At 39.1% G+C, this 27,918-nt stretch overlaps 2 protein-coding genes across 8 annotated transcripts; both read right to left on the bottom strand.

Annotated features, from left to right (window-relative positions):
- Window positions 1–27: 27 nt before the first annotated feature.
- LOC143023654 (zinc finger BED domain-containing protein 5-like) lies at window positions 28–23,942 on the bottom strand. Of its 7 annotated transcripts, XM_076182249.1 has the most exons (6): window positions 23,808–23,942; window positions 18,189–18,366; window positions 17,240–17,330; window positions 16,875–16,978; window positions 14,312–14,449; window positions 1,240–2,069 (listed from the first exon to the last, which is right to left on the bottom strand). In XM_076182249.1, the coding sequence occupies exons 1-4, from the start codon at window positions 23,846–23,848 to the stop codon at window positions 16,938–16,940; spliced, it is 351 nt and encodes a 116-aa protein (XP_076038364.1). In that variant the 5' UTR covers window positions 23,849–23,942; the 3' UTR covers window positions 1,240–2,069; window positions 14,312–14,449; window positions 16,875–16,937. The 7 variants fall into 7 exon arrangements, with proteins under 7 accessions (XP_076038363.1, XP_076038362.1, XP_076038364.1 ...); XM_076182248.1 differs by lacking the exons at window positions 16,875–16,978; window positions 23,808–23,942 and adding an exon at window positions 2,471–2,649 and having other exon boundaries at window positions 28–2,069; window positions 18,167–19,348; XM_076182253.1 differs by lacking the exon at window positions 16,875–16,978 and having other exon boundaries at window positions 18,167–18,366.
- A 2,023-nt stretch (window positions 23,943–25,965) lies between these two features.
- LOC143023644 (uncharacterized) lies at window positions 25,966–27,054 on the bottom strand. The gene has a single exon (XM_076182232.1). It carries the CDS (start codon window positions 27,052–27,054, stop codon window positions 25,966–25,968), a length of 1,089 nt encoding a protein of 362 aa, XP_076038347.1.
- Between the last annotated feature and the right edge of the window lie 864 nt (window positions 27,055–27,918).

Below are 27,918 nucleotides of genomic sequence, written 5' to 3'. Positions count from 1 at the left end.
TGAAACTTGAATGAAAAAAAAGTTAAAAAAGAAAGGAAACTTTATTTCATATCCGTTTACACACAAAAAATATGTTTTTCCTCTGTGGTTAGCAATATTTTTATACCTTGTTGATGATAAATGTAACTGATTCACAAGATTAATATAATGAATTACATAAAAAGGTCTCTTGTGTAAGAACCAAATTATATACTTGAGGAATTAGCAGTAACCACACTAAAGAAAAAAAAAACAAATTACAAAATTTCCTAAATTTTCTTAGTGGCTACCTTGAAACTGTTTCAGTTTGTGGACGAGGTTCTCAAATCTGGGCTTCACATTCATTGCTAGAGCACACCGCAAGTCATGCTGAGGATCCAGCCGGTTTCTTGTTTTAGTCTTAATCATAACAAGACTTGAAAACCCTTGTTCACAGAGATATGTTGTTGGAAAAGGGAGACGAGCTTTTTTAGCCTCCCGAGTCAGAATGGGCTTATCCTTGAGTTGAGTTCAAATTTTTGAACATTGGAGGTTTTCAAAGCGTTGCTTCTGCACTTGATTTCCCTGAAGGTCTATAAGTTCTTCTTGAAATCCTGGAATATCTTCTCCAACCTCTGTGACATTCACAGTGAAAGCATTCCTTATCCAGCTATGCTTTTTCAAGTCAACATTTTCAGGAATATACCTGTCCATTTCTTCCTGAAGATTCCTCAGATGATCTTCGACAATATTTCTGATATCAGGCAGGAATATATCTGATGAATCTTCCAACATAGCACTTAGTTCTGGAAAAGCTGCAATTTTTCCTTTGGCCAACTTTTCTCTCCAGAGAGCAAGCTTTTTCTTGAAGGAGACGATTTTTTCGCCAATATCCACCATGGTGTGATTTCGACCCTGCATGTCTAAATTGAGTTCATTCAGATGCGTGAAGATATCACTTAAATAAGCAAGCTTTGCTAGCCAAGCAGCATCCTTAAAGCAGTCTGCTAGTGTATGGCGTTTTTCATAGAGAAAGATTTCAATTTCAGATTTTAGCTCAAGAACTCTTGCCAGGATCTTTCCTCGAGATAGCCAACGGACATCAGAATGGAACAACAAGTCTTTGTAATGCGATCCCATCTCTTCACACATTTTATGGAAAATGTGTGAATTTAGAGCTCTGGCTTTGATAAAGTTCACTATTTGTATAGCATCACTTAGAACTGCATGGAGGTCTGGTTGCAGACGACGCGAAGCAAGGTTCTCTCGGTGCAACAGACAATGAATTATGATGACATCAGGGTTCTCAGTTTTAATGTGAGTAACAAAACCCACACGACTTCCTATCATTAAAGGAGTTCCATCTGTGCACATGGCCAAGCAGTTTTTCCAGTCTAGATCATATTTATTGAGAAACATTATGAAATATGTCTTCCCCAGTGGTGGTACTTGACAGCGCATTACAGAAGAGAAATTCCTCCAAAATGTCATTTTCTCCGCTGTACCTTACAAAAACCATCAATTCAGGATCACCTGCAATGTCCACTGACTCATCAATTTGCAGAGAAAAGTGCCCTGCTTTTTTCAGTGCCAAAATTAGCTGAGATAAAATATCTTCTGAAATAAGATCAATCCTACGTTTAATGGTATTGTCAGAGAGTGGTACTGATTCAAGTTTCTTGGCAATGTCTGTTGCACCAAGAGTTTTCACCACTGCCATTGCTGCTGGTTTCACCAGCTCCTCTCCAATGTTACGAGGCTTTTTAGATTTTGCTATCATCCATGCCACCTCAAAGGACGCCAAAGAAGCCTTCTCCAGTGAAAAAAACGAACTTGAGGGATTATCAATCCGACTTCGTTTAATTTGTTCTTCTTTGTCTTTCCAGTAACTCAGTGGTTTTTCAACAAATTTTGGATGGACTGTTTGCAAATGACGTTGCAACTTATTTTCCTTCATAGATTCACAGGCAAGGACTTGCAGGTACTGGAGACACTGAGGACGTACGTTCCCGGATCGTTCTCTCATCTCAGTGAATCCAAATTTTAAGAACTCGGGCTTGTACACCAACTGTGTTTTGTGTTGGGCCATTTTTTCAAGATAAAAGTCAGACCTGGAAAGAAGAAATAAGCAAATGTTACTAATACATGCAAACACTTCTAAATAATAAAACAGTATGTGCACTAATACAGCAATACACTCAACACACTGATACTCAACGTTACACTTCTCTCCACGAAAAAAAAAAAAACTGCTCCCCAACAGTTGATATCAAACTATCTATCCTTCATTATGCTATCAAATCAACAAATCATCAAACTATCTATCCTTCATTAAGCTATCAAATCATCAAACTATCTATCCTTCATTACGCTATCAAATCAACAAATCATCAAATCAACAATAGCTATATTCAACAACAGTAATTTCACACATACAGATATAAGCAAAGAGGGCAATGGAAGGAAGGCCTTTACGAGTTATTAAAAAAAGTACGATGCATGCAATGCTTACTTTTTCTGGAGAAGTAACGTTCTTTCACTGCTGCAGCGTCACACGTGACTGACTGCTCACTCAGGCGGATGCAGACTGTTCGGCGGCCATTACACGTATTGTACATGAAAGCTACTCACTCGTACTACGGGCGGAATTCCACGAGTATAGGCGTTTTATGACCGCTCCTCGTTTTGTTACTATGTGATCAGTAGAATCTTTACTTAGTCTTACTAAAGTAAACTTAGTAAAGCAAATCCGTTACATTAATCATAATCAAAATGTCACAATATGTGAATTATTAACATATTTTTGTAAAAACACCCTCGTGACCCTAGTTTGGGTCGCGAACCTGGGGTTGGGAACCACTGAGCTAGAGGGATGTGATGGCAATGTTTCCCCTGTAGCAAAAAGAAAAATGCATTCACAGCGCTCTGATACCATGAGAACACTAGAATTTGTACGAAATATTCAAAACATCATCGATGAGAACCCCGGAAGATCAATGAGGTCCATCGCCAAAGAACTCCAGGTATCAGAGTGGACTACAAGTCTTATGTAATGAGGAAAGGCTAATTCATATCAGCGAAGACACAGGAAAACCGTCTAATGCGTTCAAAACGGTTGTTGAACAAAGTGAAAAATCCCCACGAACATGACATGCTTTGGTTTTTCTCTGACGAAAAACACTGACCAAGATCAGAAAACAAACAGACGGAATGACATGTAACTATGTGCATCTCCTTCTGAAGTACCCAGGGTGATGCACACTACATATCCGGCTACTGTGATGGTTTTAGGAGTTGTGAGAGGTGAAGGTCATGTCATGTCACCTTACAGTTTCCAACAAGGTCCTAGGGTCAATGGTGCTGGATACATTAATGTTCCTAAAATGGTTGTTAAGCCCTGGATAAATAAAGTAAGCTATGGTTGATTTATGAAATTTTTGGCTTGAAGGCCAAGCGCCGCAGCCGGTAGGTCATTCCGCGCAAAGTATGCAATGGAAGGCCATATGTCTTTTAACAAGACTCTGCACCTTCTCACAAAGCCATTGTAATCCAGGATTGGTTATCAGAATTCTTATGATCACATGTCCCCCAACATGTGGCCCCCTAACTCGCCAGATTTAAATCCTATGGACTATTACATGTGGAGCGTCGTTTAAAGGGAGACCAATTGACATCCTCATAGTACCATAGCTGCACTGAAAGCCACCATTGTCCAGGTGATGTCCAAAATGAATAGGGACCACTTAATTGCAGCTTGTGAACGGTTTCGAGCCCAAATAGAAGCAGTCATTGAAGCCAAAGGTGGCTTCATAGAATAATTAGATAAAGCATCATGAAGGATATTTGTGTCATTTTGAATCAAATATATACATTGTTTGCCAAGATATTGCTGTTTATTTAACATACTAAAAATGTCCTCAAATAGCACTCGCACCCTGTAGTAATGCATTAAGAAATCGCAAAGTAAACGAATTATTGGAAGAAATCATAGATATAAATTTTGGACTACCGAGCTGTACTTAGGGAATCAATTACTTTGCATAAGAGTAATGAGCAAACAATTAGAGAATTAAGTGGCCTAAAGAGCAAAATTTAAATCCTCAAAAGAGCAAATGAATGAAAAATGAGGACAAAAATAAAAATGAACTGAAAAAGGAGGTCAAAGAGCAATTACAGGTAGTGACCGCAAAGGTGGAAGAGTCAATTAAAGAAACAGACCTCATTGAAATAAAAAAATCAATGGAAACACATACATACAAACACCAAAGGCTTTTTCCCTCACACGGGGGGTAGCCAAAAAGAAAAAAGGCATAGAAATCACTCCCACCCATTTCATTTCCCATATATTCCACTCCCTTCCACCCTCCTCCCTCCCTCCTATCTTGGCACCTCCTGGATGATGGGTCATCCCTGCATCCTGTTCACTGCCCTGGGTCAGAGGCAGTGTCGCAAGACACAGCACATCCACAGTAAGGCCGCTTCATAATTTTGGCGACCCCCTCTCTCTGTCCCCTCATGCAGGAAAGGAGAAGATGGGGAGAAATCCCTTCGGGCTGCGTCAAATTTTTTCTCATACATACTTCCTCACCCCCCATCCCCCACCCACTCCCCCTCATGCATCACAGCCTCATCTATACACAACCCTTCTCCATTCACCCCTATCTTCTGTCCTCTCCCATCCTTCCTCTACAGACACTCCTCTCTTTTGTAAAGCCCCTTTCACCCCATCCATCCATCTCATCCTAGGACGCCCCCTCATATTCACTCCTTCCACCGCCACCTTCCACACTTCTTTTACTAATCTTTTTTCACTCATTCTTTCCAGTTGTCCAAACCATCCTAATACCCTTTCATCAACCCTATCTCCCAGCTCCCTTTCCACCCCTGTTCTCCTACTCACCTCCTCAGTGGAAACACGAACAGGAAAATAAAAAAAATACATTTTAACCCATTCAACTCCGATGACAAGATGTCTTGTCATTTGGTCAAATAAAACAAAAAATCATAAAACACCAAAATGTTTGATCAAACACCAGAAAAATATGACGTCAGTCCTCGCTTCGCTGCGAGCGAAGCGAGGATTGACGTCATATTTTTCTGGTGTTTCATCAAACATTTTGGTGTTTTATGATTTTTTGTTTTATTTGACCAAATGACAAGACATCTTGTCATCGGAGTTGAATGGGTTAAAGAAATAGTACAAAAGTAAATGGAGGAAAATACAAAAGAAACAGTTATGAAAGTAATTAAAGAAAAGGAAAATTGGGTGAGAAATACAGATGACAAAGGTAAGTGCATTGTGGTCCATGGTGTCCAGGAAAAACATATATAAATACCAGAGAGAAAAGGAGGAGAAGGAAGTAGCTAAGGAAATTTTGAAAGAAACACAGGACAAAGGGCAAACTTTTGATAAGGAAATTGACAAGATCCACAGGTTACGCATATATTCAAAAGATAAACAACATAGAACTCTGAAAATAAAACTAACAACTCAAATGATAGCTGAGGAGGTATTACTGAAAGCGGTTAAATTGGCAAACAGCGAGAAATTCAAACATATATGAATAAAAAAGGAAATGAGTGATGAGGAAAAAGAGAAAGACAAAGCTCTCAGAATTGAAGCCAATGATAGAAATGAGAAAAGTACAGATGGAAAAAAACAATTTTTTTTGGGAGAGTACTGGACTTGAGACTGAAAAAATGGTACATCAAAAAATGGAAACTTAAACCAAAATAGAGAAGAAAATATGAAACTAAAGTTGCATACACAAATATTGATGGCATGATCTCTGGAATTAATGAACTAAATGACTATCTAGAAATAGAGAAACCTGACATTATGGGAACTGTGGAGACAAAACTGAAATGACCTCTATCAACAAATATAGTGGGACAAGGTCTATACAACCACTGGGCAGAAAATAGAACAGGCAGGCAGGAAGATGTCATGATATTGACCAAAAAGGGTCTAAATGTGACAAAGATTAATGAAGGCAAAGGTAATGTACAATTAATTATGATTAAAATTGTAAACAAAAAGATGAAAAGCAGAAAATTTGTAGCAGTGTATGTACCACCAAAAACACAGGCTTGGTCTGATAGCGATCATTCCAAATTATTGGAAGACACAATGAATGTGCTAAACGAGTTATTGAAAGAGGGTGGTAACATAGTAATCATGGGCAGTTTTAATGCAAAGGATATAATCTGGGAAGAAATGATAGTAAAAGGGGGAGAAGAACTTTGGAGCAACATTCTACTGGATATGACCATTGAATACAACTTAACACAATGCATACATACATATACCAAGGCTTTTTCCTCCTTACAAGGGAGGTAGCCAAAAAGAAAAAGGCATCAAACCATTACCACCCATTCCATCTGTAAATACACTCCACCCCCCCTCCAGTCTTAGCACCTCCTACATGACAGGTCATCCCTGCACCTTGTCCACTGCCCTGGGTCAGAGGCAGTGCCGTAAGACACAGCATATCCACAGCAAGGCCGCTTCATTAAATTGGCAAACCCGCCCTCTCCGTCCCCCCATGAAGAAAAGAAGACGGGGAGAAATCCCTTCGGGCTGCGTCAAATTTTGCTCACACATACTACCTCTTCCCAGGGTTCCCACAGAAAATTGAAAACTAAATTCCAGGACTTTTCCAGGATATTCCAGGATAAAAATCATCAAATTTCCAGGACTTTGAGCAGAATATCTGAAACAATTTTTAAATACAAACTGATCTTTTTGGTCTCCTCCACCCCTTACAGCCAGCTGATTCCACCCACTTTATTACACTATGCAGTCTTCCTCTGTTAGATTACAATATATATATATATATATATATATATATCAGAGTATCAGGTATAATTCATTCTTTGCTCTTTCTTGAAAATAGTCACTCCATTGATTTCAGTTTCTGCTTGAGGTCTTGTAGTTTCTTTTCCAGTTTGAGATTTTCATCCGCCTTCTCAGAAACTTACAGTCTGAAAGCATTGGACTTAGCCAGAAAAGTGAAGTCATGCTCTGTTTCTGCCTTCTTTGCCAGCTGGTCTGCTTCCTTGGTCATTGACTCCATACTATCTTTCAAGAGCTCCCTCTTTTTCTCTGCTGACTGGATATCCTCTTGTAGTACCTTTGTCTTTGAGGATTTCTCATTATCTGTCTGTGACTTCTTCTGATCCGCGAGGTACTGTTGGTATCTCATCCTCGATCCCCTGACATGCCTTTTCAGTCTGGGAGTGAAGGGTTACTCAGTGAAGTGCTGGCCCGTGGCTTGAATACTGTCATAGACTGTACAAAGAGTTACAATAGTCTTCTCCTGCATGTTCTGAACCAGGAGGTCCTTGTTCACAGAATAACCCCTTTCTACTGATGCCTGACCATGGGAGACTGAGAAGCATCTTGAAAACAGACCAGAGCTTGCTGTACTTGTGGTCTTTAAAGTACTGGCCCAGAAATATGTCCAGCCTCTCACTACCTGGGGTGAAGTTCTTGAAATCTGCTGCATGTTCCTACCTCATCTCACTGCCAAACGCCTTGTACTGAGCAAGGAGCTCATCGCCGGACAGCCTGTTGGCATTCAGAAGCATCTGGAGGATTTTCTGGAACTTCGTCGCCGCATCTGTAGAAGGAGCAACTAGTTTATCTGAAGCCAGTGCAGAGATATCGAACCAGGGACAGTTTCAAGGGACTCTTGTCCAACATCTTGGATGTGAGCTCTGATAGCAGTGTCACACACTCATTCTTGAATGCCAGGACCTTCAAATCACTGACCAGTTTCTTCTCAGCAGCTTTCTTCACAGACTCTCGAGCAGCAAATCCCAGATCTACAAGTTTTGGCAGCATCTGGTTCTTCTGGTCCTTGGGGTCCAGGTTGGCCAGTTTCTGCATGGTGTCTGCTTTGTCCAGAACTTCTTTTTTGATGAAACGTCCCATGAGCGCAACAACCACTTCCTTTAGCTTCTGTCCCAAGAACGGTGCCATGGGTGCATCTGTTTGAAACCTCTGAAGGAATGGCTGGAGTTGTTTAGCTATAGAGATGAAGAATTGTAGCTTTGCGACGGAGAGTGGGTCCTCACAGGCAGCTTTCACTGATGCAAATGAGGCAGTGCTAGGGGCCTACTTGGGGTCTTTGAAGGATGCCACAAATTTCTCCATGTTGGGCCACATCTGCAATGCACGCTCTGCAACCTTTGCATCCTCAACCCATCTGTGCTGGCAAAATTGCAATGGGTACAGCTTGCTCCCTGTGATAGTGGTGAAATCCTCTCTTCTTGCGGGGGTATCATGGAAGAGCTGCCACAGAGACCTTAGCAGGTTTCCAATCTTCCATCCAGTCTTGTTGGCCCCTTTCTGCAAGCTTCCGTGGACAGTGTGGAGTCCACAGCTTCCGATGTTCAGAAGTTCTGGGAGATCCTGTGTTTTGCGCTCCTGTTGCAGGTCATTGAAAAATTTCCAATTGACGTTAGGTCCATCCATTGACACCTGAAGCAGACGCTTGGGATCTAGTTGTTGTGTCCCTTCCTTGAAGTTGTTGAGTAGGTCGCTTGCTCGATCATGCCCCAAGAACTGTGACCCAAAGTACCTTACACTGACCTGACCAGAATCATTGTCCCAGTAACGGACTATGAAGTCCATTTGGTCACTCTGTGAAACAGGGTTCATGCACTCATCAAAGGATATGGTATAGCACTCTGCTCTTCTGACTTTCTCCACTAGCAGATCATGGAAATATGGAGACAGGCCAAAACAAACTAGATAAGCACACTTTGTAGCACCACATGAGAAAGTTTTAGCAATTTGGCTGTCCAGAAACATTCTTGGGAACAACATGCCCACATCAGATGATGAATTGAATGAGTAGTTGCTCATAACAAGCTTCAGAGCCCAAAGAACCTCTGCGTGGAGGGCAGCATCTGACACAACAGCTGCAACCTCTGATCTTTATACTAGCAACTGGTGCACTGGAGGTGATATTGGCTGCAGCATCATCTGCCTTTTCGTCTTGCTTCTTTCCAAAGAAGTTGCGGATTGCTGATGGGTTTTGCCTTGACTGGCTGATCCTGTTATGAAGTTGCTTTTCATGTGACTTCTCAGAGCGGAAACTCCCATGTTTGCTATGTCAAAACGCTTCTTGCAAAGTTTGCAGTATGCTTTGGTGTCATCCTTGGGGTCTTCCTTGACCCATGCTGAAAACAGTGGATCCTCCACCCAGAGTGGATTAAAATTACATTTCTTGGATGCCACACTACTGCAAAAAGAAAAATTAATGTTAAAACCCAGACATGCATCTTCAACGCTATAAAAGGCGAGACATAATTGCTTGTCAACTTCATTACTATATCTGCCTCCTATGTATACATAACTACAAATAATTTCTAATTCCCATAAAAAAGCTTATTGCAATTTCAGTTCAACATACAAATTTCTAATTCTCACTTGAGAATGAAAACTTTGCCAATCATGTCCCTCTTGCTTCTTTCCTTTTTTATTTAAATCGCTCACCTCAGAAAAACCCTGAAAAGTTCAGGCAAGCTAGAAATCAATGATGTCTCGCCTGATGTATTTGTACAACCACCACAGACAGTACAAAGACTAGAAACTGGAAGGATGCCATAGCCATGTGATAGGTGCAGACACTGCACACTGTAGAATATTGAGCACAACCAACATCCATGCAACACTGAATTCAATGACTTTCAATGACTTTTTTAGCTGGTAGTCCTAATTCCAGGACCACTTGATTTTTGGCAGAATTTCAGGACTTTTCCATGACTTTCCAGGATCACTTTTTTTTCCAGGACTTTCCAGAATTTTCAAGGACTGTGGGAACCCTGTCTTCCCCATCCCCCCACCCATTCCACCTCATGCATCACAGCATCATCCATATACAACCATTCTCCATTCACCCCTGTCTTTTGTCCTCTCCTGTTCTTCCTCAACAGACACTCCCCTCTTCCCCAAAGCCCCTTTCACCCCATCCATCCATCTCATCCTAGGACGCCCCCTCATGTTCACTCCCTCCACATCTACCTTCCATACCTCTTTTTTCTAGTCTTTCTTCACTCATTCTTTCCATGTGTCCAAACCATCCTAATACTCTTGCATCAACCCTATCTCCCTTACCACCCCTGTTCTCCTCCTTACCATCTCATTTCTCACTCTATTCAGCCTAGTAACCCCCATCATACTTCTCAGACACCTCATCTCAAACACATTCAAAATCCTCCTCTCTTATGTTCCATGTTTCTGCCCTATACAGTGCAGTTAGCACAATCCCTCATTCATACAGACTCTTCTTAGCATCCATTCCCAAATGTCTATTCCTCATTACACTTTTCAATCCGCCAAGTCATTTACTCACTTCTCTCAATCTACATTCTACCTCCACCTCCACTCTACCCTTTCCTGCCACATTTGCACCCAAGTATCTAAAACTATCCACTTCCTCCAGTCGCTCTCCCTAAATGTGTTAAGGAAAATACTAGATATAGACACAATGAGGAACCGTCGGAACTAGACTTAATATTAACTTCTGAACCAGATATCATGAAGAAAATGGAATATAAAACATCAATTGGAAAGAGTGACCATATACTAATAGTTTGAATTAAAAGAACAAAAACAATGTAGGTAGGATTGATAAACAGAGAAGGAAGATTAATGTACAACAAAACTGATTTTGTAAAAATAAGAAAAAAATTCCAAAACACAAACTGGGATAAATTCTCCAAAGAGGAAACAAAGATGGAAGACAAATGGAACATATTCAAAGAAAAGTACAAAGGAAAGAATTGATAAATATGCACCAAAGAAGAAGCAAAAAGAGATCTATATAAAGTGTTGGTATAAAAAAAGGTGCAGTGAGGCAGAAGAGACAAAGCCTAGAAAAGATGCAAAAGAGACTAATAAACATCCAAATGGCAAACATATATAAAACTTAGGAACGAATATGTGAATATATGCAGGAAAGAAAAGAGAAATCATGAAAAAGATATTACAGACAAATGTAAGGATCAACCTAAACTCTTTTACAGATATATAAATGACAAATTAAAGGATAAACACAAAATTGTAAAACTGCATGAAGGAGATAAAGAATATATGACAAAAATGACAGAAGTTATGATCAGACATTTCAGGTCGTTTTCACAATTGAGAGCTCACATATTTCGGAAGATGGACAGCAAGAAAGATCCCCCAAAATGAAAGAAATAAAGGTAACAAAGAAAGAAATAAGAGACCAAATAAAAAAAACCTAGATGTTAGGAATTCTCATGGACTGGATGGAATTGCAAATTGGATACTGAAGAGTGTATAGATGAATTGACAGACAAATTATACAAGATAATAGACTTTTCACTCAAAGAAGCAAAGGTACTGCAAGATTGGAAAGATGCAAACATAGTACCAATATATATATGAGGAAACAAAGAAGATCCTACAAACTTAAGACTAGTATCCCTTACAAGCACAGTAGCAAAAATATGCAAAAAAGTTATCAGAAACAAATGGACCAAACACTTGAAAGAAAAGAAAATAGTAAACCCTAAACAATTTGGCTTTAGAAGTGGAAGATTGTGTACCACAAACTTAATTTGCTTTTACCTAAGATTGAGATGATACAAGAGATGGCCAGACAGATTGCCCCTTCTTGGACTTGCAGAAGGCAGTTGAAAAAGTACCACACAAAAAATTAACAAGAAAAATTGAAATAATAGGAATACAAGGTAAGCTACTGGAATGGATGAGGGATTTCTTAAATGGGAGAAAAATGAGTGTGGTACTTAGAGACAAAAATTCAAACTGGGAAGATGTGAAGAGTGGCATCACGCAAGGCTCTGTATTGGCTCCTTTAATGTTTACCATATATATAAATGATATGGATGAGGGGGTGAACTGTTACATGAACTTCTTTGCTGATGATGGCAAATTACTCAAGAGAGGAAGCACAGAAGAAGATTGCAGATTGCTACGAGAAGACCTGGACAAAATATGGGGATGGAGTCAGATGTGAAATGAATGTCTACATTAAGAAATGTAGAATAATGGAATTTGGAAAAAGCAAAAATAGAATATCGGGTCAATATAAAATTGGAAACAAGGAAGTCTAAAAAGTAGATTCAGAAAGGGACCTGAGTGATCATCAAGTGACTTGATACCTGATAAATATGTCAATAAATTAGTTGGAGAGACTTTTAACTTAAGATCAATGAAAGTGTCCTTCAACTACATGGATGAAGAAATGGTAAAGAAAATAGTGGTTACACTAATAAGACCTAAACTAGAGTATGCTGCAACACTATGGGCACCTAGCACAAAAAAGAACATAAGAAAATTAGAAAGAATCCAAACAGCAGCAACAAAAATGGCACCTACACTATCAAATTTGACAAACGAACAAAGATTGGAGAAATTACATCTACCAACACTGGAACAGAGAAGAGAAAGAGGTGATTTGTTGACCATTTACAGAATTATGAAAGGGATGCAAATTCTCGATAGAGACGACTTGTTAAAATGGGACAGATGAGAAACAAGAGGACATGAAAAGAAGCTAAAGAAGGACAGTTACAGAAGAGACCTGAAAAAGAATAGCTTCCCACATAGAGTGACTGATGTCTGGAACAGACTAAACAGAGAAACAGCGAGTGCCAAAACTATACACAATTTTAACCCCTTCTTAAGAATGAACTGGATGTGAATAGATACAAGAATGGGTCACTATGAGCATAGCTCTCACCTTGTAAAATACAACTAGGTAAATACATATGCATACAGTATACATGTGATGTGATATGGTTTAATGTCACAAACTCTCCTGTATCGTAAGGGTAGGACAGTGCCTCTCACAGAGGACTTTGTAGAATGGAATTTCATGAACCATGCTCTTGGTTCAACTTTGCCGGTGGCAAGTTTCGAACCGCCATTTTCTCTACCTTCACCGCAAGTAACGATGCCCTAATCCGCTCAGCCACCGAGCATATATACATGCACATATATATGTTTATCTATGTACATCCCATGCACAAACACCCATGTACACTGGTATGCAGAACATGTTTAATCCCATATTCATTCCTATCCCTTGATTAATGCAAGACTATGAATAAAGATTCAAATTAGTGTAGTTCAAATTAACTACTATAAAATAATTTACTTCTTTTAAGAATTTGATAATTTGTTCCACTGCAGTATGTTCATTTAAATTTTCTACCAAGGTTTGTCTGATAGCAAATTTGTCCTGTGTTGGTTTTCTTAGAAAGGGCATTCCACTAAAATATGTTTTACCGACTGAGGAACCTGCCTCTGCCCCACTCGTCATCAGGTACTTACGAGTTGCATAAAGTAAGGTTGATTCGCAACCTAGTTAAAATAATACCAGACCTCCTGTTCATTGGGTAGTAGAGCCATAGTTGAACAGAGGGTCTTATATTCTTTAATTCAAAATGACTCGTCAAATTAGACCAGTGGTCTTTCCACTGGTCTCTGCAACAAGATTTAACAACATTTTTAAAATCTGGAATAGGGATTCCCATGCTGGAACAGTGGTCAAGCCTAGTTGCTGCCTTAGCTGCTACATCATCAGGTTCATTACCAGCAATTCCAACATGGGACAGAACCCAACAAAATTTTACATTTATTAATTTTCTACTGATTAATAGGCAAGTCCAATTCTTAGCTTCTTGGACCAGATAATGAGATGGAAACAACTTCCCTAAAGATGACAAGAGACTTGTCGAGTCAGTGTATACAACATAACTTGTACCATGGGGGCAGTTAGAAAATGCATATATTTATGGCAGGATGCTACAGGTAATTTATTTTCAATTACAATGTTTGGCATCACCCTAGAGCAGCCTACTCCATCAGGGGTTTTTGATCCATCTGTATATATGCCGATGGCATTCGAGTGCTCAGATACTTGTTCATGAAAGTTTGTCTTGAGCTGGGCATCTGAATATTTTTTCAGTAGATTTAAAGTGCCATTCCTCATGATGATGATGATGATGATGATGATATAGTTTAACGTCGCAAACTCCCCCCTATTGGAAGGCTAGGGCGGTGCCCCTCACAGAGGGCTTTGTAGCATGGAATTTAATAAACCATGCCCTTGGTTCAACTTCGCTGGTGGCAGGATTCGAATCACCATCCCCTTGACCTTCACCTCAAGTAACGACGCCCTAACCCACTCACCCAGTGAGCTTCCACCATTCCTCATAGACTGATTAAATCTAGAATTTGACAAAACACCACCATCGGACAATCTACCTTGACTACCTACATTTACATAAAGGAAATTGTACATACTGTCAACAATAGCTAACAATACAATACTGAAGTATCCCTTACAATTGTAGTAATCGTTACCACTATGCCAGTGCCTTTACTGTGATGTTTTCCCTGCAGTGCACCTACACAGTGTGGGAAGTTCCACCTATGTTCGAATCCCTGGGCCACTTTTTGCCGTTCATCCTCAGTTGCAGGTATCTGAAAGCATGTTTAGGTTGCATTTACTTTATTGAAACAGCTTGCATTAACACACACAATTCATTTTATTAATACCAACTTGCTCTCTTCCCTATCAGAATGATACTAGCAATAACACATCGGCATTGGCCGACGATGATGGATGTGTGGACGAACTACCCAACAAACATGAAATAACCGGACCAACATCATATCTATTCAGGCACTGCCGATTAAGAAATGTCGGGCCGGTTAAGGAAACTCAGATTTCAGGTGTTGGTCCGACTTATAAAGTTATCCGCATGCACACTGGACTATGTCGGCTGGATGCTGGCCCAAAGCAGGGACAATTAACCGGTAACCTAAATCGGTCCTATACTAAATTGGGCCAATTATGTAAACTCAGGTGTCCTGAGTTGGTCCGATTAATAAAGTTATCCGCATGTACACTGGACTGTGTTGGCTAGAAGCTGGGCCAATGCAAGGGCAATGAATGGGTACCCTAAATTGGGCCACATCCGTTAGTTCTTATTCCCAGAATTGGTCCGACTAAAAAAAGTTATCCGCATACACACTGGATTAAGTCGACTAGATGCTGGTACGTACATTGAACCAGTTGATATATTTATTAATTTTCACATTTGACTGCATTGGTTAGACATCGATGCCATTGATGGAAAACTACTTTTATGCCTATGCTTCATGTGCATAGCTCAGTATCAGGCTACATGCCACCTCACTCACCCTTCACCCCTCCCACTTTAACCTATTACCACACCTGATACATATTTTTGGATGCATTCCAGAATCTGTTAAATGCACCAAGAAGTATAGCAGGTATGGAAAAAGGTTAATGGAGTAGGGGTGAAGGGTGAGTGTGCATGGCACCTAGTCTGGTCCTGAATCATACACATGACATGTAGGCAGAAAAGTAGTTCTCCATCAAAGGCTGTGATGTCTAACAGATAAAGTCAAATGTGAAAATGAATAACTATATCAAATTGTCCAATGCACTTACCAGCATCCAGTTGACTTAGTCCACTGTAGTATACAGATAAACATCTAACCTGTACAGTCAAATGAGAAAGTGCATATCATGCAATACTGATGAAGCTCACAAACTGAAACACGCCTGATTATATACAAGTAGACTTTATTAAGAGAAATATGAAAACCAATTTTTTATTACAATGCATACTGCAGTAAAAATGAAAATCTAGTGTAGGCCTTATGGTCTCTTGCAGTCTCCTTCATTCTTATGTCCTTACGTAGACTAGTTTCTAGTAGGAACTATATACACATTGATATATACAGGAGGTGCTCAGATGAGAGGGAGGGTGGGAGGGGTGTGGAGTGTATTTAGGGATGAAATGGGTGGGAGTGTTTTTATGCCTTTCCCTTTTTGGCTACCTCCCTTGGAAGGGGGAAAAAGCCTTGGTATATGATATGATGATGATATACATATATATATATATATATATATATATATATATATATATATATATATATATATATATATATATATATATATATATATAATATATACATAAAACATATGCTAATGTACTCTTTCAGTATCAAAATTACAAAATATTCTCATTTCATATTCTCCAATATGAAAATATCACATGAATATCAGTGTTGAACAAATTATAGTATTTAAGGCAATTGTGAAAGTACAGTGTATGCAGTTTTCAAAGGAAACATATATATATACATATATATATATATATATATATATAAATATATATACATATATATATATTTATATATATATAAATATATATATATATATATATATATATATATATATATATATATATATATAAATAAATAAATATATATGTATATATATATAACATAATATGCTAATGTACTCTTTCAGTATCAAAAATATAAAGTATTCTCATTTCATATTCTCAAATATGAAAATATCAAATATCACAAAGTGTTGAACAAAATATAGTATTTAAGCCATTGAACAACTGTGAAAGTACAGTGTATGAGGATAATCTCATCTATTTCCAAATGTTGATGTTAGCTGGAATTGGCGTCATGGACACAAACACCTGGGTAAAATTGTACGTGGCACAATTATTCCTAAATTAAACAAATCCATATTGTTTTGGTGTGAACAAAAGTATAATTAAACAAATCCATATTCTTTGGTATGAACAAAAGTATATTCTGGGATGGAATGGGTGGAAATGATTTTCTGCCTTTTCCTTTTTGGCTACCTCCCTTGTAAGGGGGAAAAAGCCTTGGTATATGTATGTATGAAAGAACGGCCAGATATTCCTTATGAAAGTAAGTTAATCATGGTATGCAGTGGTCCAGCTGTTCAGCATTGGGCAACAATTAGTGTATATGTACCACCTGGACAAATGTTTACATGAAGGAGGCCTATGATGTGTCACTACTGGTGGAAGCATTGATATCTGAATACCTCTTGCGACCACCACATCAGTCTGATGCATTCCTTAAATACTTCATGATGGTTTTTCCAATTTCATCCTGTGGTTTGGAAGTTTCTGTTGTCAAGCAAAACCCCTTCAAATACAATGAGGAAAACTTTATGTTAATGGTCTTTATTAACAGCATTACACATCCTTATTGTTAAATCTTATGTTTAAATTTAAAGATACTTGATCATGGTATTCAGAACTTAACAAGTTATACAATAAAATCAGCAATGAAAACTTAACCTTAAAATTGGTTTACAACCATTCCTTTTTTGCTCAGCAGTTAAGCTCCAAAAACTTTTTGTGGTGCAAGTAAATACTGGAAAGAAAGGCCACATGAAAGTTATACCTTCTGTTTCCTCTTCCAAGTTCTGCTTCACTTTGAATATCTCAAGAATATTCTGCTTTCTTTGCCATTGCTCGAGCTTGACCACACTCAGCTGAAATGCAAAAAGGAAAGTTTTAGTAACGAGATATTTTTGTGAAAAATAACACACTGTGTAAGCTAAAATATCTGTTAACTTTACTAATAATAACATATGTCAGATATACTGTACTATAAACATACCACCTAATTTATTCATTAGTATCAGAACAGTTCTACAGCACACATTCATACACATTAAGATGGTAAATACAGTAGTACTCAGTTTTCAGCCATCAACTAAAATCCAACATATCTTCTGGTCTTATGAATTCTGATCTAAAATAAGTAATCACTTCTGCTACAGCTAGAAACTAGAGTGTGTAGTCTGTCACAGTACTCTTCTTGGAACTGGAATATGTTGAGGCCAGCCAGGTGACCATGTTTGTGTGTCGTGTATAGGCAATTCCTTCTTGACAACAAAGTAAATTCACTGATCTTTAGATCACTTTTTCATGGCTATTATAGTCTGGATGTATCTATACAAATTATACAGTAATGTACTGATACAATATAGTTTCACCTAAATTTGATGGTAGCAGCAATACTACTAAAGTATGTGGGAAAATATCATTGTCAGTTTCCATATTATTGTGTTGTCCAGAAGACCTCTGATGTCACTGTTTATTTGGCTATCATATTTGCCTCTCCACATACTCCTATTTCTAGTTTACTGCTTCCAGCCCATCAAACCAGCCTCACAATAAAAACAAATACAACAGTGCCTATAAGTCACACATTCAAAGCAACCAATTTAAAAAATAATGTATGAATCATTCAATTTGCTATTTTGCCAACTGAACTATTTAAATTTATTCATATATAGGATATTTAGAAATTAAAGTTACTTACCACATTTACCAAGTACTCTTACATGATACTGTATCCAGCTTCCTTCTGGGGTGACTCTCATTGATAGCTCTGCTGAGCTTTGAAGTGTCACAGTATCGTGGCCAATAACATTTCCCATCCAGCAGCCAGGTATAAGGAACCACAGCAATTTCATTTCCTTCCTCAAAGACAATAACTCCAAATTTTGCCATACCTTCCTGCTTTTAAATACAATTGGCTTATAAAAGATACATGAAGGTTCAACATGTACTGTACTGTACAATAACTGTGCAACACAGTCCTCACTGCTCTATGAACAGTATATTGTATTGGTAGCCCTCACTCTATACTGAACTATGACTCCTCTAAGAAGATTTGATCGCCCTCCTTGGCACCTGATGAGTAATGAGGTACAGTCTAAGTTAGCAATGCCGGATAAGTCTGGGCAGGAATCCCCCTTCAGTACATAAAGCCAGGGTTACTCTATCCATTGAGCTAGGTCAAAACTGTGGTACCAGTACATGGCTGTAGTACACTAGCCTATATAATAATCTCAATATGTCTACTATCAAATTAAATAAAATATGGTTACATTTTACATCAGACAACCATTTTTCAACAGAAGCCGCAGCTCATTGTTGGTGGACTGTGTGAAGTAAGGGAAAAGATGCAAACTTTGGCAAACGAGACTGAAGGGGGAAAAGAATACATTTACATTCAATATCTTTATATGAGCATATTCTTAGGCTCTTACTTTCATTACTAACAGCATATATACCCAGAGAACTTCACTGCACAGGATATGTGCACAAATCTTCATAAACTTTGTAGATATGATATGACAAATAAATGTCTGGGTCTCCTTCATATTTCAATATATTCACTACTTTCCCAACCTTACTATTTATAATTATGCCACAGTTAGCTGGGTTCACTTTGATACAAAAGTTCTTAAGGTATAAAACTTTAAACTGTACACAAGGAAAATCACTTAGTACTGGCCAATTACTGTGGACCACTTTTGCAACTGGATATTTAGAATTCTTCTCTTCAGGTTCATATGCCTTCAATTCATAAATTCTATTAACTATTTGCATGAGAAAACAGTTAGGTTTTCTAAGCAATTTTATCAATTGATCCATGTCTATTCACATCATCTGGATAGATGGAGAAAGAGGAAAGGGACAAAAGGTAGGGAGGTTCTTAGAGTGAACCCTTTGAATGAAAAGGAAAAGGAGAAGGAGTACGGAAAGAAGCTGAAGGAGGAGTGGGAGGGAGTAAAGGATAGAGTAGAGATGGGTGTGGAGGAGGAATGGGGATGGTTCAAGGAGGGAGTCATAAAGTGTGCAAGGATGGTGTGTGGAACAAGAAGGACAGGGGGAAATAGAAGAAAGGGTAGTGAATGGTGGGATGAGGAAATGAAGAAGGTTGTAGAAGAGATAAAGCGAACTTTCACAGATTGGTTACAAAATAGGACGAGGGAGTCATATGAGAGATACAAAGAAAAGAAAAGAGAAGTAAAGCAAAAGGTAAAGGTTGCAAGGAGGAGAGTAGATGTGAAATGGGGTAAGAGTATGACAGAAAATTTTGAAAGTAATAAAAAGATGTTTGGGAAAGAAATTAAGAGAGAAAGAGGAGGCGAATTAAGTAGAGAAGAAAAGGTAAAAGGTGCAGATGGAGAGATGATAATGGAAGAGAAGGCAGTAAGGGGAAGATGAGCAGAATATTTTAGGGAGTTGCTGAATGTGAAGGAGGATTGGGAAGGAAAGATTGCTGCAGTGGGAAATGCTAAGAAAATGACCATGATGAGTGAGGAGAATGGAGGAGAAATAAGGAAGGATGAGGTGAAGGCAGTTGTTAAGATGATGAAAGCAGGTAATGCACCTGGTCTGGATGGATGCCATGCAGAATGTCTGAAAAAGGGAGGTACAGTGATGGTGGACTGGTTGGTGAGGCTATTTAATGTTTGCTGGAGAGAAGGTAGAGTGCCGGAGGACTGGAGGAGTGCCTGTATAGTTCCTCTTTACAAGGGAAAAGGGGACAAGTATGAATGTAGTAGTTTCAGAGGGATTAGCTTGTTAAGTGTAGTTGGGAAGGCTTATGGGAGGATCTTGATTGAGAGGATTAGGAGAGGAACAGAAGGAGTAATTGGTAAGAAACAGTGGGGAGTAATTGGTGAGGAACAGTGTGGTTTTAGGACAGGTAGAGGTTGTGTAGATCAGATCTTTGTGGTAAGACAGATGTGTGAGAAAGCTATAGGAAAGGGGAAGGATGTTTTTTGGGCTTTTATGGATCTGGAAAAGGTTTATGATAGGGTAGACAGAAAGGCACTGTGGGAGGTTATGCAGATATACGGGATAGGAGTAAAGCTTCTGGGAGCTGTCAAGAGTTTTTATGATAGTAGAGCTTGTGTCAGGATTGGAAATGGAGAGAGTGAGTGGTTCGAGGTAAAGGTGGGACTTCGTCAAGGATGCGTTATGTTGCCCTGGCTGTTCAACTTATACATGGATGGGGTGGTGTGAGAGGTAAATGCAAGGGTAGTGGGTCAGGGATTGGAGATGGTTAAAGAAAATGGAGAAAAGTGGGAGGTGAGCCAACTGTTGTTTGCTGACGACACTGCACTTGTGGCAGGGTCGGAGGAGGGATTGAGGAAATTGGTGACAGAGTTTGGGAGAGTATGTGATAGAAGAAAGCTAAAGATAAATGTGGGTAAAAGTAAGGTGATGAGATGTACAAGGGGTGAAAGTGGCAGTAGACTGGAAGTGACCATTAACCCCTTCCATACGGTGCCGCATACGTAGGCAGCATGAGGAGCAAGTGGATACGTGAGGCTGCCATATCGGCGTCTTGATTATATTTATTGTAGTTGCCCCTGTGTAATGACATACTCTCTAAACTGTCTTCATCACATTTTCTATGGTTATCAAAATTCACAGGTGAAAGATAGAACGATCGATATAAGCGGTGACTATATGTTATGATGCGAGTATTATTACGACACATCGTACGTCTGACAGCTAATGCTGCCCGCGAGATTTTGGCCCGGAGTGAAGAGGTTAAGGGAGAGCGACTGGAGGAAGTGGATAGTTTTAGATACTTGGGTGCAAATGTGGCAGGAAAAGGTGGAGTGACAGTGGAGGTAGAGTGTAGATTGAGAGAAGCGAGTAAATGCCTTGGTGGATTAAAGAGTGTAATGAGGTATAGACATTTGGGAATGGATGCTAAGAGGAGACTGTATGAAGAAGTGTTTGTGCCAACAGCACTGTATGGGGCAGAAACATGGAACATAAGAGAAGAAGAGAGAAGGAGTTTGAATGTGTTTGAGATGAGGTGTCTGAGAAGTATGATGGGGGTTACTAGGCTAGATAGAGTGAGAAATGAGGTGAGAAGGGGAACAGGGGTGGAAAAGGAGCTGGGAGATAGGGTTGATGAAAGAGTATTAGGATGGTTTGGACACATGGAAAGAATGAGTGAAGAAAGACTAGTAAAAGAGGTATGGAAGGCAGATGTGGAGGGAGTGAACATGAGGGGACGTCCTAGGATGAGGTGTATGGATGGGGTGAAGGGGGCATTGGGGAAGAGGGGGATGTCTGTTGAGGAAGGACGGGAGAGGACAGAAGACGGGTGAATGGAGAATGGTTGTATATGGATGATGTTGTGATTTCGTGGGGTGGAGTGGGCGGGGGGAGGGTAGTATGTGTGAGCAAAATTTGATGCAGACCGAGGGGATTTCTCCCCATCCTCTCCTTTTATCCAATGGGGGGATGGAGAGGGAGGGTCGCCGATTTGATGAAGCGGCCTTGCTGTGGATGTGCTGTCTTGCGACACTGCTTCTGACCCAGGGCAGTGGACAAGGTGCAGGGATCACCCGTCATCCAGGAGGTGCTCAGATAAGAGGGAGGGTGGAGGGGTTTGGAGTGTATTCAGGGATGGAATGGGTGGAAATGATTTTATGCCTTTCCCTTTTTGGCTACCTCCCCTGTAAGGGGGAAAAAGCCTTGGTATATGTATGTATGTTAAATGACACAAATTATGAATGTTGTACACAACATGCCTAGAACCATACACATCTTTAAAGTGGTTTACAAAAGCAATCAAATATCTATGTGCTTTTTCCAGTTTCTGGACCTCTGGGTACTGAAAGCAGAAATGTGCTCACACTCAAAAGAAGACTTTTTTTTATAAACATTCTCATTAATGTGTTTCTGGAGACAAACTGGTCCACTATACAAAAGAAAGGCTCTGAATTCTGTGGCTTTATATCTATCAACTTCATCTAAACTTCTTGGTTTTCTGTTAAATTCACAAGGCATGTAATTTGCAAGTTCTTCCACAGATTTTTTTTATCAGGTCAGTTAGACCTAATGGAGTTTTACAAATTGTCCGAGGGTCTGAAGGCAAATTTGCATCAAATTGCAAATTGAAAATTTTAACAAGGTCTCTTAGAGCGCAGTGCTTAATCTGGTGTTTGATGGCCCACTCCTTAACCAAGGTTTCGGTGTCTACAGATTAGTAGGGCAACAACACTTCCATTTGTGCACCATTTTCAAGGTTTCGGGTGATTTCGGCCCAGGGTTTTTCTGGGCCAAAATCACCAGAACTCTGCAGGGTAGGACATTTCGGCCAGTCCTCCAAATGTTGCTATTATTATTTACTTATTATTGAAAGAAAATATATTATTAAAACAATTCTAAAAAATTACTTATATATCATTTCAAGTAACAATATTTTTTGCACATACTGTGTGAAAATGAAATTAAATTTATTAAACAAATGATCTAAATTAAAATTATACAACTTTCGTGTGTAGACTAAGGTTACAAGGTAAATGGTGTTATTGTTGCACAAAAAGTTGCCTAACATTGTCATTGATAACACGGAGTCTTGGGTTAGTTTGTTAAAAAAAATAATTCTGGCATTAGTTTATCTTGATGTTAAATGTCATGGTAACGCTCTGTGTTACCGTGATGTTTAATGTCAAGATAGATTTAACGCCAAGAGAGTGCAAAAATTTGTTTTGAACAACCCAGCCCAAGTTCAACTTCATTGGTGAGCATGCAGGGGGGAAGTGCATCGAATGTAGGATGTTTCGGCCAGAACTCTGCAGGGAAGGACGTTTCGGCAGTCCTCCAAATGTTGCTATTATTACTTACTTATTATAGAAAGAAAATATAAAATTAAAAGAATTTTAAAAATTGCATACATATTTCAAGTAACAACATTTTTATTGCACATACTGTGTGAAAACGAAATTAAATTTATGAAACAAATTATCTAAATTAAAATCATACAGTGCACCAAGCCAGGGCACCAAGCCTTCAAGCTTAAAAGGTTATTTTCGCTGGGCCGAAATCACTGGTGATTTTGGCCCAGAAAAACCTTGGGCCGAAATCACCTGATCCCATTTTTTATTATTTTCAATTTCACTTTCCTCTGTCTCTGATTGGTCGCTACTACTATAACTGGTCAGGAGCTCATAAATATTGTCTACATTATTACTGCTGGTATCATCAGAGGATTCCTCGATATGCACCTACTTGTACCTCAGAATCATTTAAACTTGTACTACATTTGTCCTTTCTCTTGTGTTATTAACTCTGGTCTCTGCTTGTACTGGCAATGCTACCGGCAGCATCCTCGACATTTTCTTGCAAATACTAACTTTCGCTTCTGTCTCCGACGCAAAGTCCAGGAGGAAGACATTGCAGCAATTGGTATAAATGGTAAAGTGTAAAGGCAGTCACCACCAAATTTTGAGAAAAAATGCGCAACACTTCCCACTGACCGCAATACACCAGCAGCGACTCCTGTATTGTTTGGCGTCAAAACAAGCGCCAATAACAAAGGTTCCAATACTTTTTGGCATAGACGTAACGTGTTATAAATCCATATGACATATGTTATCAATTCTAGGAGAGATAACCAGTTATTTGAATTGATTTTCTCCTGTTATTAACAAAAAAGTAAAACTATAGGTAAGGGTAACTGGATTATTTTTACGGTTTTTTGATACATAAATAGACAAGAATTAATAATGTCATGCACATTAATAGGATAGTCTTTGGTTATGTGCATGGCATTATATTAATTCTTGTCTATTTAGGTATCATAAAAACCGTAAAAATAATCCAGTTACCCTTACATAACCAAAGACTATCCTATATATAGTCTTTGGTTATGTGCATTGCAATATTTTAATTCTTGTCTATTTAGTAACATAAAAAAACCGTCAAAATAATACATTTACCCTTACCTATTGTTTTACTTTTTTGTTAATAATAGGAGAAAATCAATTCAAATAATTGGTTATCTCTCATATCTACAATTGATAACATATGGATTTATAACACGTTACGTCTATGCCAAAAAATTGGAACCTTTGTTATTGGCGCTTGTTTTGGCTCCAAACAATAGAGTTGTTGTTGTTGGTGTATTGCCGTAAGTTGGAAGTATTGCGCATTTTTTCTCAAAATTTGGTGGTGACTGCCTTTACACTTTTACCATTTATACCAATTGCTGCAATGTCTTCCTCCTGGACTTTGCGTCGGAGACAGAAGCGAGAGTTTGTATCCTATTTGCAAGAAAATGTCGAGGATGTTGCCGGTAGCATTACAGTTGACATTTTACTGGAAGAGGCCTTCTTTGGCCTATGACTCCAGTGTAGCTGCCTGATTTCTAGTGTGATGTTGGTGCTGGCCGCGTGCAGTGTTAATTTGTGCTCTATATTTTTATATTTGTTCTTGTCCCTCCTAGAATTTTCTAGCCTTGCCTCAAAACTTTTGACTGTGTCTGCATTCACCACCCATTCTGGCAGCTCATTCCAATTATTAATGACTCTGTTATTAAAGGAGTATTTTCTCAGGTCCAACCTCGCTCTTGGCTTAGATATTTTTCGACTATTTCCCCTTGTAGTAAGTTGTACTGGACCCCTCTCTAAATTCAAAGAGACCCTCAGTGCAGTTTCTGTCATATAAACCAGTGACAATTTTGAAGGTCTCAATTTAATTTGATCTCCCCGGGATCTCCTGTACGCCAAGGTGGGCAAGCTCAACTTCCTCAGCCTCTCTTCGAATGATAACTCCTTGAGGGATGGCAATAATTTAGTTGCTCTCCGCTGTACATTCTCCACAGCCTCCAAATCCTTCACCAGATGGGGACACCAAACTGGGTTGGCGTACTCCAAGTGCGGCCTTACAAGAGCCGTGTACAGAGGCTTGAAAATTTATGGTTCTAAATGTTGAAAGGTCCTTCTGATCAGCCCTACTAACATATTGGCTTTATTGATCTTTTCTGCCAGGTGTATGGAGAAGTTTAGTTTATCATCTATGATCACCCCTATGTCTTTTTCATTTCCTGTCTTACTGATGTTGCCGTACATACTATAACCCTTCTCTTCCATTGTGGTCCTCCCTAACCTCATATACTTGCTCTTCTCTGGATGAAAACTTAGAAGCCACCTCTCTGTCCATTCTTTGAGTTCGTCCAGATCCCACTGTAACCTATCACAGTCTTCCGTGCTTTGTATTGTCCTGTATATCTTAGTGTCATCTGCATATAGATACACTTTACTTCCGTTCACTGCTGCCTCTGGCAGGTCATTGATAAATATTACAAAAAGCATGGGGCCAAGAACAGATCCCTGCAGGACTGCTTGTTTTTTCCTTCCATCCAGAAGCCTCTCCATTTATCAACACCCTCTGTTTTCTCCCTGTTAGAAAGTTCTGAATCCATCTCAATATTTTACCTTCTACCCTGTAGCTTGATTTTTTTTCTATCAGACGTTTATGTGGTACTCGGTCGAAGGCTTTCATAAAGTCCAATTACACCACATCCACAGCCAATCCTTCATCTATTGCCTCAGTCCAGTCATCCAGTACCTTTATTAACTGTAATGTAGTTGATCTTCCAGAAATGAAGCCAAACTGTTTCTCACTAAATAACTTATTCTCCTTCATATGTCTAATTACCTCCTCCCACAACAGTGACTCCATAACCTTGCATAGGACACTTGTTAGGCTGACAGGTCTGTAATGTCCTGGATCGCATTTGTTGCCTTTCTTATAGATGGCCGTGATATGGGCAATACGCCAGTCCTCGGGTACCACACCGTCCTGCAGTGAGCTGTTATATATGATTCTCAGTGGTTCCAGTAAGTCCTCCATCAGTTCCTTAATTACCCTTGGGTGTATCCCATCTGGTCCAGGTGATTTGTTCTTCTTGAGTTTTTGCAGGGCATTCCTTATTTTGTCTACAGTGATTACCATACTATCCAGTATTGTTGCCTCCCTGGTTGCCGCCCTAGGTGGATCTTCATCTGACTCATGTATGAAAACCTTCGAGAATTGCTCTGAGAGTATGTCAGCTTTTTCCTTGTCACTTGATGCCTTTTGAGTTTTTTCTTCATTTTTATACAGTTCTCCAATGTGGGCCTTTGTTCTCGTCTTCGATGTTACATACTTCCAGAACACCTTCGGATTCTCCTTCACATACCTTGCTATTTCCCTCTCTTTTGATTTCACAGCATTCCTGGTTTGTCTTCTAACTTGGTTATTGACTCTTCTGTACTCTCTTTCTGTGTCCTGGTATTTCCTGTTTAGTGTTACATCATTTTCCTGATTAATTTTCTTCAATTTTTCCCACAATCTTTGTTTCCTTTTAATCTTAGCCCGTAGTTTCCTAGTCATTGGTAGGTTTTCATTTTTTCTTGTACTATTCTTATTTACCGCTCTGATGTGTTTCCTGGAAACACATTCTTCGATCACTTCATGTAGTTTATTGGTGAATTTCTTCCACATTTCCTCTGTACCCAAATCCTGCAAATACTGGTTCCAGTCAATTCCAAGCCTTTCTTTCATGAGCTGATAGTCTGCCTTTTCATACATATAAATTTGTTGCTTACTGTTGTCCATTTGCTCCTGAGTGTCACAAGTGAACAGAATGCTTGCATGATCACTTTTTCCCAGCGGGCTTTCTACACTGATTTCTCCAATTATTGTTTCATCATTAGTAAATATTAGGTCTAGTGTATTTCCAGTGTTGTCCCCTCTTATTCTGGTGATATCAAGTATGTGCTGAGTAAAAAAGCAATCTCTCACTTTTTCAATAAATTGACTATTGTAATCCATATGAACTAGATTCTGTTGTGTAGCTGCTCCAACTAATGTTAGGAAGGTTAAAGTCCCCTAGTAGTACTTTATATTGCACATTCATATCATTCACCTCCTGCATCAGTTGGAGCAGCCCAGCATTATTTCTTTCATCGCTGTTTGGGTTTCTGTATATAGATATGACCATTAATTTCTCTTTTCCACATTCTATCAGTACACCACAGTACTCGCAATATTTGGTTTTCAGATCGAATAGATTAAACTTTGTACCTTTCTTAACGTAGATAATAAGTCCCCTTCCTATGTTATTATGTAAGTTCTGTTCAATGAGATCGTATCCTTCCATATTATATTCTGCAATGGTCCTTTCATATCTAAAATATTTGGTTTGACCTCCTGCAGAGCTATGATATGAGGTGTATTTTCCAATTCACATATTCTAGTACTTAATTCTAACCTTTTATCAAAACTAAATATGTCCACATTGCTAAACATAATATATAAATCCTTCCTGTTTACACTATTTACACTTTTGCAAGGATTCCCTCCAATTCATAGTTTGGAAGTTCCCTGGTTTTGACTACCCTTCGTTTCCATGGGGGGCCAACCACTATATGTTTGCTTTTCCCCGCTGATATCAAGTTTTTTTGCCTCACTCCATAATTT

The sequence above is a fragment of the Oratosquilla oratoria genome, unplaced genomic scaffold (assembly GCF_046742065.1).
Source record: "Oratosquilla oratoria isolate Oo_2021 unplaced genomic scaffold, ASM4674206v1 SCAFFOLD53, whole genome shotgun sequence".
Classification (NCBI taxonomy): Eukaryota; Metazoa; Arthropoda; class Malacostraca; order Stomatopoda; family Squillidae; genus Oratosquilla; species Oratosquilla oratoria.
This window is presented reverse-complemented; position numbering and strand designations above follow the sequence as displayed.

Coding starts and splice junctions, on each gene's coding strand:
- LOC143023654 (XM_076182248.1), bottom strand. CDS start 1,449: ATGACATTTTGGAGGAATTTCTCTTCTGTAATGCGCTGTCAAGTACCA.
- LOC143023644 (XM_076182232.1), bottom strand. CDS start 27,054: ATGGACAACAGTAAGCAACAAATTTATATGTATGAAAAGGCAGACTAT.